At 43.9% G+C, this 12,551-nt stretch overlaps 1 protein-coding gene across 3 annotated transcripts in view; it reads right to left on the bottom strand.

Annotated features, from left to right (window-relative positions):
• Positions 1-12,551, bottom strand: part of KDM4B (lysine demethylase 4B) — a 67,335-nt gene that overhangs the window by 28,957 nt on the left and 25,827 nt on the right. For all 3 annotated transcript variants that reach the window (XM_085040632.1, XM_085040631.1, XM_085040634.1), the window contains exons 6-8: positions 11,034-11,083; positions 8,705-8,808; positions 6,540-6,677 (exon numbers count right to left, since the gene is read on the bottom strand). In XM_085040632.1, coding sequence (XP_084896758.1) covers positions 6,540-6,677; positions 8,705-8,808; positions 11,034-11,083 — 292 coding nt within the window. The remainder of the gene's footprint in view (positions 1-6,539; positions 6,678-8,704; positions 8,809-11,033; positions 11,084-12,551) is intronic.

The raw sequence follows: 12,551 nt of genomic DNA on the forward strand, positions 1-12,551 counted from the left end.
GGCAATTCTTTGCCTTTGCTTGCAGGGGAGCTGAAACCCAAAAGAGCACAAGAAAGGAGTTTCCATATTCACCAGACCTGCAGGAACTTCACTTATTCCACCTTCTGAAGGCTTTTTCCAGCCTCACATCTCCTTTTCCATAAGTCAATGGCTTTGTTAACCATAAGCACATGGAAAAATACTGTAAGGAAATGCACAATTAAACCTTTTTCCAGCCTAAAACCCCAACATTCTTCCTTTCCTCATTATTTGATTATCTGCTACTCTAATTTGGAGCCTGTGGTAAAATCTGTGACCACACCAGGAGCCCTGTGCCATCAATTCTAACTCCAAGACTGATAGTGGGGAATTTGTGGCTATTGAATGTACAACCATTATCTTATTTGCAACATTTTTTAACATAAAAACACAAATACGTCAATATAAAATAACAGTCAACTAAAATGACTGTCTCCTTGAAGCCATAAAACCAAATGAAATATGGGAAAGTGCAGACTCATTCAACTTCAACCTTCAGCAACAATTTTGTGAGGATCCTTCCCCCTCAGTTCCCAGCTATTAACACTGATCTGAACCTCAGCAGTTCCATCACATAGAAAAGGTTAATGGAAAATAAGCCTTTTCCTTATGCAGAAATAGTCACCAAAATTACACATTTGAAGTGGCACCTCTGGTTTTCATGGAAAAAACCCTTCATATTTAGATGAAAGCAGTTGATAAGACTCAGCTGAACCTCCCACTTTGCCTTAATGGAAATTTATCCATCACAAAACCCAACATGCTCAAAATTGAAGTTCTTTCAGCTATTAAATGCCAGACCAAAATCTTTGCTTAAAGCTTTTCTATCTGCTTTTCCATAACAATGAAGCCTAAAAGCAAATTCCTGGGGAAGAGGAATGGCTCTGTGAAAAGGCAGCTGAGAAACTCTTGCTGTGTTAGAGGAACACATTTTGATAACACAGACTGCACCCTCAGCTCCTCCCTGAAAATTCCAGGTCAAGGCAGAGAGTTTCTGGTTTTGGGAGAAACAAAATAACTAAGATTTTTAAGTGGCAGCAATCCAGTTGTTTCCCAATATTACAGATGCTCTGTTGAGATCCAACAGGACAGAAAAACCCAGTCTGGGGCTCTGCTTTGCTTTCCTTTTCCTTCCACTCAGCTTTCCAAGTCTGCTCCTGAAAGATGAATGGCAGGAATGCTGTGAGTGAATAAGGAGTTAAACTCGGAGGAGAAGGAGGAGGAAAAAGCTAAACTGCATAGTTTGTGTGTTTAATGGTTGGTGGTTGGAAGCTTGTGGGAAAGAAGATGAGCCTTGACCCCCTGTTTGCAGGGTAATTACCACCAACAACAACCCAGTTCATTAGGAAACCCACTGGAAACTTCCCAGAGCTTCATAAACAAAACTATTAGGCAAAGATTTCCATGGCCTCCCCCTGTCCCTGGCTGCAGGGCACAGCTCCTGCCTGCCTGCTCCCGAAATGCTGCAGGAGGATCCTGGGGTGAGGAGCTGGGAGTCAGAGTCACCCCACTCCAGTCAGGATAATGACATTGTGACTGAAATGCTCTGTGCCTTGTTCCATCCTAGAAAATAAAATAACATAACCCATCCTAGTAAATAAAACAACCCATCCTAGATAATAAAATAACTCATGCTAGCAAATGAAGTAACTCATCCTAGTAAATAAAATAATCCATCCTAGTAAATAAAACAACCCATCCCAACACCCATTGGGGCCACAAGGAGCTGGTGACACCAAGCCACCCCCAGGGACATCAGCCACCCCAGGAAATCCCAACAAATCCAGGTATTTATTCTGCTCACACAACTCCAAATGTTCCTCCCTCATGAACAAAAATTGTGCCAAGAAGCTCCCAGTCAGAACTTCAGAAGAGGAGCTTGGAAAAGAGCTGATAAAACGAAGCTTCCAGACAGTTTCCAAAATACAGCCATCTCCTGTCCACCTCAGCACAGAAAAAGCTGTAAAAGTTCCTTTTTCTTGCACAGAATCAAGAGCAGGGCGTTAAGGGTGTTTACAAATAATACAAGAAAATAAGTATGAAGGAAGGTGGAAGAATTTGTACAAAAGCAACTTTGATTCTGATGAAAATAAACCATGGAAATGTTATTCCATAATAGATTTCTTTAATGTATTCTAAGCTTAAAAGGTCTAATTACAGTAAAAGAGCAATTTTGAATGTCTGACAAAAATAAACTATGGAAATGCTATTTCATAATAGATCTTTTTATGTGTTCTAAGCTTAAAAGGTCTAATTAGAGTCAGTTGAGGCATAGACACAAAGTAATGCAAAAATACAATTCTGATTTGCCTTATTTTGGGGACCAATTTTGCAGTATTATCAAACAGGCTTCTGCAAAAACCTCACAAGTTTTATTTTCTTGGAAAATACAGACATATTGAGGGGAAAATCTACTAAAATGTTAGTCGTGAGAAGAAAGCTTCAATTTTACCAGGAAAATTATATGCTAGACAACTTTAAATCACAGATATTCCAACTGTAAATTGGAGATTATTTCAATATTTTATATATATATAGTCAGAAAAAATGAGCGAGGAGAAGGTTTAGAAGCAACAAACCACGTAAAAGATCATAGGCTGGGATTTTGGTAGGTAAGTAAAATCCAAAGGGAAGAGATTTTCTTGTGTTTTCCTTCCCCAAAGGACTGAGCAGCAGAGCAGGAGGATCTGCAGTGAGAGGTTTGATGGGAAACCCACAAAGTGCCTGGGATGAGGTGAAGTGCTGATTGCAGAACCCAAAATGCAGGATTGGGGAGGGAAGGGCAGCCTGACCCCATTTGATGTGGAGAGGGAGAATTCCAGCAGTTTCTCTGGAGTAAACAGGAGATAAAGGAAATCACCAAGTGGCAGCCAGAGGAACTCAGACTTTCTCCAGGAGTGGCTGCAGATAATTGAAAGGAAAGTGCAGCCATTGCTCCCCTCCCAGCCACTTATCTTCAGTCCAGTTTGCCAAAGAATAGAAAAGCTGAGCTGGGATTTGAATTTCTGCTAAAACTCTACCCCTGAAAGGGTCTGTTTGAATAGAAGGAGACTCCCAGGCCACCTCTGCTGCAGGAAGGACAACTCTGCTGAAACCCCTGGGGTTAAAAGGGTTGTTTGGGTAAAGGCACAGCTGGTCAAACCCTCTGGCTGTCAGTGGGTTTTCAGAAACAAAAAACCAGGAATGCAGCAAGGAACTGCAGGCTCATGGTGCAAAATAAAAAGAAATTTTAAAGGAAGATGGTGAGGAATGAAAATTGCAATTCCCTGGCTTTCACTCAGCAGCTTTTTTCAACAATCAAACAGAAAAAAATATGACAAATGGAAGACAAATGACTGAGGAAGTTCAGCTACAGGGAACAAAGGGAAATATTTCTCCCTAATTTCTAAGCTCTGCCTATGCAGGCAAACATTAACTGTAGTATAGACAAATAAACTCATCCCTGCTCAGCTCTACCACTGACTCAGGAATGCTGAAGTCCAAAGCAAATATTTGGATTTCAGCTAGCTGAAACATTGTGCCAGGATCCCCAAGGCTGTGAAAAACCCTCTGGACTCATTTCTCCTGGGTCTCCTCGTGCTTTGCACTGTGACAGTGACAACCATGTCAGTCCAACAGGATTCATCTCCCAGGGAATTCCCTGCCAGTCTGAGCTGCAAGGAATGCTGGAATGAATTTGGGAAGAGCTGCTGCCAGCACAGCAGGATTGTCCCAGGGAGCCCCAGGAGCAGCTGAAGGTCTCTCCCATCCCCAAATCTGCTGCTCAGGCACAGCTGTGCCAAGGATCGGGTAGAAGAGACAAGCTGAGTTGGCCTCAAAGTCACCTTGGCTGGGAAGAAGCAACTCGAGGCTCCTCCAGGACAGATGGAGACATTTACATCGGCAATAAACGGGAGAACAGTTAAAAAGCAGTTATTTCTTGCACTTCTGGGCACAATGTCCAGCTGCAGGCAAGAATCCATCTCCCAGTGGGGTAGCACCATGGAATTGAGGCCATGGAGGAGGATTCATCCCCTTCCTCTGCAGCTGAGGAGACTGACACTGGCTGAGAGCAGAGAAAAGCAGTGCTGAAGATTTCTGCACATCACATTTGTCTGTCCCAAACCACACTCAGCACTGAGGCTGGAGGAGCAATTAATGGGAGGATCAGAAAATCAGAGCCAAGGGGCAAAAGCACCAAGGAGAGAAAGACTCCAAAACCTCACACCAGCTTCTCAAGCAGCTTTGAACCAAACAGGACAGCTTAGATTATTCACTTGGTATTCACCAAACCAATTTCCACTGGAATTTTAAAGGATCTCTCCATCCTGGTTACAAATTTACAGATCCAAGTGGATTTGCCCACTATTGGTTTCCCACACAACTCTGCAGCCATTGCTATTTTTTTTTCTCTAATAGTGACACTTGTTCTGCAATTAGAGCAGGACCAGTGTCTCAGCAGCTGATCTTTACACTCCAGGCTGGTTATTCTGTATTTTTTACAGCCCAGGCAGGTTCTCTGTGGGATGCAGAACATTGCACCCATCTGGCAGGCAATTAGCACAGCTCTGCTCTCCGAGGTGAACCATTACCTTCCTCTCTTGCACTGCACCACTGACATCCTCAGCTCTCAGCAGAGCAGAATCCACATCTCCTCCCCAGGATGATGTCCAGGAGAACATTACAACTGGCTAATTAGGAACCTTGCCTTGTCCCCAGTCTCCTGAGTGCTGGCAGGACAAGAGAGCTGTGCTGGGAACCCCAGGAAAGCACAGAATCAACCAGGCAGCTGCTTCAGTGCAGGAAGAGCAGCTGCCTGCAGAGCTTTGCTCAGCTCAGAGTTCCCAGGAACTTTTATAAACGAGTATACGATAAGAAAAAAATCCCTAAAGCTGCCTGCATGTGAGCAAGGATAATCTAATTGTGCCTGGGAGTATATGAATCAATAAAGCCATTTTTTAAATACGGGAAAGCTGCAGTAGTTAACTAAAAATCACACACTCAAGGATGGTGGAATGGTTTAGGCTGAAAAGGACCTTAAAGCCCATCCAGTCCCTATTTTAGGGACAACTTTCACTGTCCCAGGCTGCTCCAAGCCCCATCCAGCCTGGCCTTGGACACTTCAGGGATCCAGGGCAGCCACAGCTGCCCTGGGAATTCCATTCCAGGGCCTCAGCACCCTTCCAGCCAGGAATTCTCTCCCCTCAGAGGCACAGGCAGCTCCAGTGCAAACCCTCAGCTGATCCTTCCTCAGGTCCTGCTAAACCTGAGATTTAAATGAGATTTAAACCAAGCTTTGCCTCCCAGTGTAACCAACTCCCCCTCAGCAGGACCCCAGGGTTAATCACCAGGTGGTTTAGAGCACCAGGAAGCTCAGGACAGACAAGAGGCACAGAGAGCAATGGGAATAAATTGGGCATCTCCTTGCACACTTCCACTCTGTCCCCAGATCTGCTCCGAGCTCGGCTGCTGCTTGTTCAGTAATTTCACGCTACGCTGCTTAACAATGTAAGCATGGAGGCTCCATCTAAAACTGCACTTCCCAAATGTCACTTGTTTGTGAACACATGGCTGAACCCAAAATTGCTTTTAATATTCGAGTGGTGCCTGCTGGCTCTGTTGTAGTTAAGGGTCTGTCTGAATTTCCATGATAAACCCCATTTTCTGGGGTGTAATACCATGACCACTCGCTACACATAAACCTGCTTTACAAGGTCACAGCAGACAAACACCATTTTTTACATTTTTAAACCAAGATTGCTTGGCTATTTTCGAGCTTCAGACACTTGACACTGATTTGAGGCATCTTATGGTTTAAGGTTTTTCTTACCATCCCTTTAGCTGCAGAACAAATCCAAACGGATGACTCTGGATCCCTGCAAGTGTCCAAGGCCAGGCTGGATGGGGTTTAGAGAAATTTGGGATAGTGGGAGGTGCCCCTGCCCATGGCAAAACTTCCCAGATTCTATTGAATGAGCTTTGCTGATCAGTTATTCTCCAGACTCCAAACCAGGAGAAAGGAGTACAAGTGCTGTCATAAAACCAGAGTAACAAAACACACCAGAAATCTGCCCTAATGAGAAATAACCACACTAACATAACTCTCCAAGTTTAACTGAGTGCACAGATTAGAGGAATTCAGGTATTTCCAGAATGTTATTACCATTGTGTTATTAAAGCTTAAAAGTATTTCCAGTTTATTCCTTCCCCTTCAGTGTGTACCTAATGAGTTGTATTCAGTTACATCAGCCACCTTGTTCACTGTGAAATGCAGTTTGGATGCATCAGGAAACTAATTCCAGTTTAGCAATCCCAAACCAACCTGTTCACAAGGTGAATGCAGCATGAAGCACCTGAGAAAGTCACTCCTACAGCCTCAGAATAAACCAAATTATCACGAGGCAAAACCAGCGACGTGGGGCAGTGAAAGAGCACATCCCAAAGCAGTGGCATTTTCCATGTTGTCCTTAAGAATAAGGACAAATGCCAACCCCACTGCCATTCCTGGGTGTTCCCTGACCCTCATCCCAAGCCAGTCCCACCTGGGTTGCCATTTTCCCGTAGTCAATCCAGCGCAAAGTGGCAAAGTTGGTTGACTCAGCGCAGTTGAAGCCATGATTGAAGCCAGCGTGGTAACCATAAGGAAATGTGATCATAAACTCTCCAGCTTCCTGGGTGATCTGCAGAACAAAGGAAAAAAGGAGGAGACACCCCACAGGTCACTTAATGCAGCAGCTTGAGAGCAGAGACCTATTAGAAACCCCACTGATTAAATCTCTTTGCTCTGGAGCATCAGCAGAACAGTCACTGCCAGCTCTTGGCTGAGCCTGGAACAATTCCTGGGGAACTGCAGGAATATTCTAGTATTTCTCTTAAGGGAAGGAAAAACTCAGCACAGTGGATGGAGGGGTCACATGATCTCAACTATTCACACTTGCACCAGTTACAAAAGTTAGACTTTTTATATCTCATGCAGAAAAACCATTGGAGAAAAAAGGAATTTAATTGTTAAGAGCAGAGCCTGAGCCATGGGAGCAACTCCCAGCCCAGCTGCCCCCTCACTCCCTTCCATGGGGTATGGAAGAGGCAAAGCCTGACCTTCCCTGTCCTTCAGCCCAGCAGTGCTGACAGATCTCTCCCAGCTGCCACAGGCCAAGCAATTCCATTTGGATTCCTTCCACAGCCATAACTCACACCCCACAGCTCAGAGCCCACCACACTCCAGAGGATTTGCACTTCCAAACACAAGGACGAGGCCAAATGGAAAATGTAAACAGACAGAAGTTCAAACATCTCCCCCCTTGGCTGGGCCAACATCTGAACTTGCTGATGTCATTAACATTAGAAGAATAATTTTAAAAAGAGGGAATAAAAGCTGCTGTGATGCACAGGAAGCTCCTGCAGGATTTCTGGAGGAGGTAGAAGTCCAACCTGAATAAATCCCCTGCATAAATCCCAGCAGCACTACTCTGCTGCCTTCAGAAGATGAAAAGATTCTCTTTCTGTCACTGAAAGCACATCCTGGTGTCTCCATTTCAAGCCCACATCGTCCACAGCACTGCTGTCAAAATTATCCCACAATAAATTAGAAAACACTCCAGATGATGGATAGGCCATGCAGAAAAGTAATAACTATTGAAGGAAAGCCAGCACAAACTGCCACTCATGGAGAAAGCCCCAAATTTACTGACTTCTGCAAGCTCTTGAGGAATAAATGGAGAAATCAATAGGAGATTACAGAAATACACATTTTTAATTATTAAAAAGCCCTAGTATTGATCTGGGCTTTTTTTTTCCAGAACACCATTATAGAGATTTATAAATGCTGCCTATTCACTTCATTGAAATCTGCCAAGAATTCAGATGAAGGGATGCTATCTCTATTCCTCAGGAAAAATGGCACTTGTTCCCTGTTTGTGAATTACAGTGCTCCTCCTTCAAAAGTCACTAATTCAGGACAGGGCTGGAGCAGCCTGGGACAGTGGGAGGTGTCCCTGCCATGCCAGAAGTGGCACTGGATGGGATTTAAGGTCCTCCCAGCCCAACCCACTCCATGATTCCATGAAACCAGTTTGCAGCAGCATCTTGGGCACTTCCCATGCACAGGCAGCTCTGGCTCTGTGTGCTTTGAACACCCAGCAGCAGTTTGACTGATTCTGCACAGATACAAATCCCTGTAACCACACTTGGCTCAGGAGATTTACTTCTTGCCACAAGACTTTAAGAATAAGCACATTAAAATGATCATACCAAATAAACATGACCTCTCTCTTCAAATCAGGGCTTAAGAGCTGCAGGGATCCTTCCAGGCTTAGAGCAGCACAAACTCTTACACAACAGGGAATTGGCACAGGCAGCTCCACTTGGGGTCACACTGGATCCACAGGAAAATGAAAAGTGTTCCTGGATCACCAGTGGGGCTTTCTGCCCATTGAGAAGCCACAACATCCTAATTAGCTCATCCCTCCCTGCCTGAGAGGCTCCCTAATTGCCAGGGTTTGTTCAGTGGCAGCTTTTTTTGCTTCACAGTGCCTCAGCCAAACCCCAGATCCTCCTTTTCTCAGGGAGACCTGGTTTGACCCCATGGGATGCACTCAGCACAATAATGCCCATGGAAATGAAGGCAATTTCTCCCCAGTGGCTCGTGGGGAATTGTTTCCTCAGGAGAGAGGTGCTGTGATCCCAAATCCCTGCAGGATCCACCTACCCTGTCAAAGGGAATCCCATATTTCTTCAGGATGGAAGGAGAAATGAGGGTCATCTTGTGTCGGAGGAAAGCATCACATCCCTGAGAGCTTCCTGGGAAAAACCCTGTGGAGACATTCAGAGGAGGAACATCAGCACTGCTGCATTGTTCTTGGGAAAATAATACAATCCGTTAGATTCCAGATTAACCTGCCCTACATATCACAACCTAAAGGGAAAAAAATGTTAATATTCAGTGAAAAAAAGGGAAAGAAAACATCTCCATCCCAGGCAGTGGCAGGAGGGACACACAGAGGTCACCACCAAGTGGCAGAGGCAGCAGGACCTGAGCCAGTTAGCACCTCAACACCATTAAGTGTTCAGTTCTACCCAGGATCCACACTGAGTTATTAACACAAATCCTAAAATAGTGGTAAACACTGACCATTCTCCTCAAGATCACATCTTTCCCTCCAAGTGGTGATTCCATAACAAATTCTGTGTTTATGGGGACTCAAACCCATCACCACTTAGGAAAACAAATACCCCAAGCTCTGGAACCTAAACTAATTGATGAGACATAACGGAAGGGGTTTCAGAAAGTCAAAAGGATTACTGGATCCCAGGTTTTCTTATATTTTTGTACTAAAAGCATTTCAATTAAAATTACGACTGTCTGCTACCCAGTCTGTCGTCCCTCTCTGCAGTTCCTCTTTTTAATGCACAGTTTAAGTGGCTCTCATTAAAGCCACTAATAAAGAAGCACATTTTAAGTGATTAGCACCAATAACATGGCAACACATTAACATTCTCTCCGTGGGCTCCATGGCTCTCCCAGTGAGCCCATTTACAGCTCAGCTATTCATTTTCCATATTAATTGCACACTCATTTCTCCACAGTAAACTTCTCCCCACTGATGTACAGGACAGGGGATGGCCAGGCAGCAATACTGGCTCTTTGCAGAGTTAAATCATCACTCATCCCAGCTTCCAGAGACAGCAAACTAAAATAAAGACCAGATCATTGATAATTTGCTCCTGATTTTACAGCACAAACCATCCTCGTGCCTGAAAACTGATCATCTGTAAAAATTAGTTACAAACAACAAGAAACTTATTATTGCTGCTGTCAGACTTGGAGTGGTATTTCAGAGTCTGCAGAGCACAAGTCATCTGATTGATTGACTTCTTATAAAAATTACTTTTTTCCTCTATTAAAACCTGGCAAATGACTGAGCTGTAGCTTTGAAATGCAACATTTCTGAGCAGCCATTTGCAGTGTTATTTGTATTTAGGGGTGGTGGAGCTCAGTGCCCAGGAAAACAACATCCTGCCTGGGACATCATCCCAGGAATTCTGCATTTTCCCCACACAATCACCCTGAGTATGACAGCCAGAGTGTCAGCAGGAAAGGGCATTACAGGAATTTGCCTGTTTTCTGGGAAATCAGCATTAAAACTTCATATCTTTTTCATCAGAACAGTTTTCCAGATTTTCCTGCCTTCTCCCACCTTCACCACCACTTTTAAACCACTTGCTGGAGATGAACCACTGAGATTTGGAATTAATTATTCTGGGCCAGCAGCTTTTTTTAGCTGGGCAGCTCCTCGAACGTTTGCAAGTGAACAAAAATAGAAACAACATCAACAAATTCAAACATATCTACTTCTGCAGCCAGACATCTTCCCTGAAGCTTGAGAGGTGGGAGTTTGCCCCAGCTCAAAGTAACTCTGCTTTCCCCAACTCCATTTGCCTTTTCTCTTTCCCTCCCTTTCTTTGCTTTTTTTTTAATATGCTCTTTATTGCACTGAAAAATAAAAGAGGATGAAGCTAAAATAAAAGGAAAACCACCAAAACCAGAATGTATCAGTACAGGGTGAAGGAGTAATGAGTACAAAGTGCACGAGGGGAAATTAGGTTCAATAATAAGTTCAATATCAGGAAGAAACTTTTCTTGTGAGGGTGGTGAGACCCTGGAACAGGTTGTGGTTTCCCCACCCCAGGAGTGTTCAAGTGGGAGCAACCTGGTCCAGTGAAGATGTCCTGCCCATGGCTGGGTCAATTAAATGATTTTTAATGTTCCTTCCAACCCAAACCATTGTGGGTTAAACCCACTGCCCAGCATGGCAGGGTTTGGCCTCCAAGCCTCAAAATCCAAGTGTTTTTCAAGACATTTTAGTTCAGGTCACACCATGTCAGGAGATCAAGGCTTTGAGGAAAAGGTTGGAATGCAAAATTCCCTGGGAAGTCTGTGGCTCTGGGGCTGCTCTACCAGCACAGCAGTTCCTGGAGCCTGGAGGAGTGTTTTGTCACAGACAGGTCACTGCCAGTCCTTCACAGCCAAAACTCACCTTTTGCCAGCCTTTCCAGCCTCTTGCCGTGCTCCGGGGGAATGGCATACCTGGGGAGACAACACACAGACAAAAGTCAAAATAATCAGCTTTTCATGGAAAAATAGTGAAAGGAACAGGCTAGGAATGAGTGGGGGAAAAACCCTCAGCACAGCACACAATGGTTGGCAAGATAACCAACATTCCACACCTCTGAAAGGCATCAGGAACACTTAATCCATGGAAAAAACAGCAATTTAATAAAAGTCCTTAGACATGGTGTATGAAGTGTGGGGTTTTCCTGACGTTTTTTCAAACAGAATCTCAAGATTTCCCAAGGTAAAAGGAAAATCGAGAAGACAAAGTGATGATGCAGCAGTGGAAAGGCCAGAAATAACTCAGTGCAGGGAACAGCAGGTGTGTTCTCCATGGGGAAAATATCTGCAAAATCAAATTGTGCTAAATATTAACAAGCAAGAAACACTGGATGGGCTGAAAAGGTGTGAAGGAGGATCTGTGTGCTTTGGAAAAGAATAAAACCTTTATCTGTGTAAACAACTTTCATTTTATACAAAGAAGTAAATATTCTTCACCACAGCTCAAGCAGTCATGGCTCAGTCCTTATGTCCATCCTGGGTTTTACTGCCTGATGTGAAATAATGGAATTAAAAGTATTCACTAATTTTCTTGATGAGGTGAATGAAAATGCAGGGTCTGCTGAGGAGAACATCATCAAAGGGTGAAGGGAACAAATTCTACACTTCCTAAATATATTTTTCTTAGATTAGGGGTAAATAAAGTGCAAAAGAATTTGAATGAAATTTTTTTTGAGTGCAAGTTATTGAACATAATTCCAGAAAAGCAATCACCTGCCTGAAGTCCCCCAGGTCACAGACACAGGGCTGGGTGTGCTCATCACCTACAAAAATCAGGGAGCTTTCAAACAGCTCTTTTTCTTCCCAAAAGCTCTCAGTTCTCTGAGTGCCTTGAAGTTCACAATCTTCCCAGGAGCAAAACCCAGGTGACAAAGATTTATGTGCTCAGGCTGTAAGGAGGGAACTATACCAGGATACATTTAAACGTGTTTAACATGATGACACACAATAATATTGCCAATGGAAATTTGTAAATCATTGGTTACACTCTGCAGCAAATTAAATATGGCTCTCCCTGCTTTTTGTGACAGAGAATTCTGAGAATTTACATTTGTGGGAATGGCATTTATTGCCAGCTATAACTTCTCTTCAAAACGAATAATAAAAAATGCATTATTTTTGCTATTTCCAATAAAGATGTCAAAGCCATCCTGTCTCATTACCACCTGCTGGAAGAGGATATTGCAGGAGGGGATTTGACAACAGGTGCCCAGCTCAGGGTGAGAGCTCAAAATGCACCTGATTTGGGGGATTTCAGCCTCACAAATTCTCCATTTCCAAGTGCAAAAGCACAAGGAGAGGAGCAGCAGCTCGAAGGCACAACCTGACACCAAATCCATCCCACCTGGGCTGGGCTGGCAGGACAACAGCCCAGAAATCACAC

The sequence above is a fragment of the Lichenostomus cassidix genome, chromosome 28 (assembly GCF_008360975.1).
Source record: "Lichenostomus cassidix isolate B80296 chromosome 28, HeHo_3.0, whole genome shotgun sequence".
NCBI classification, from domain to species: domain Eukaryota; kingdom Metazoa; phylum Chordata; class Aves; order Passeriformes; family Meliphagidae; genus Lichenostomus; species Lichenostomus cassidix.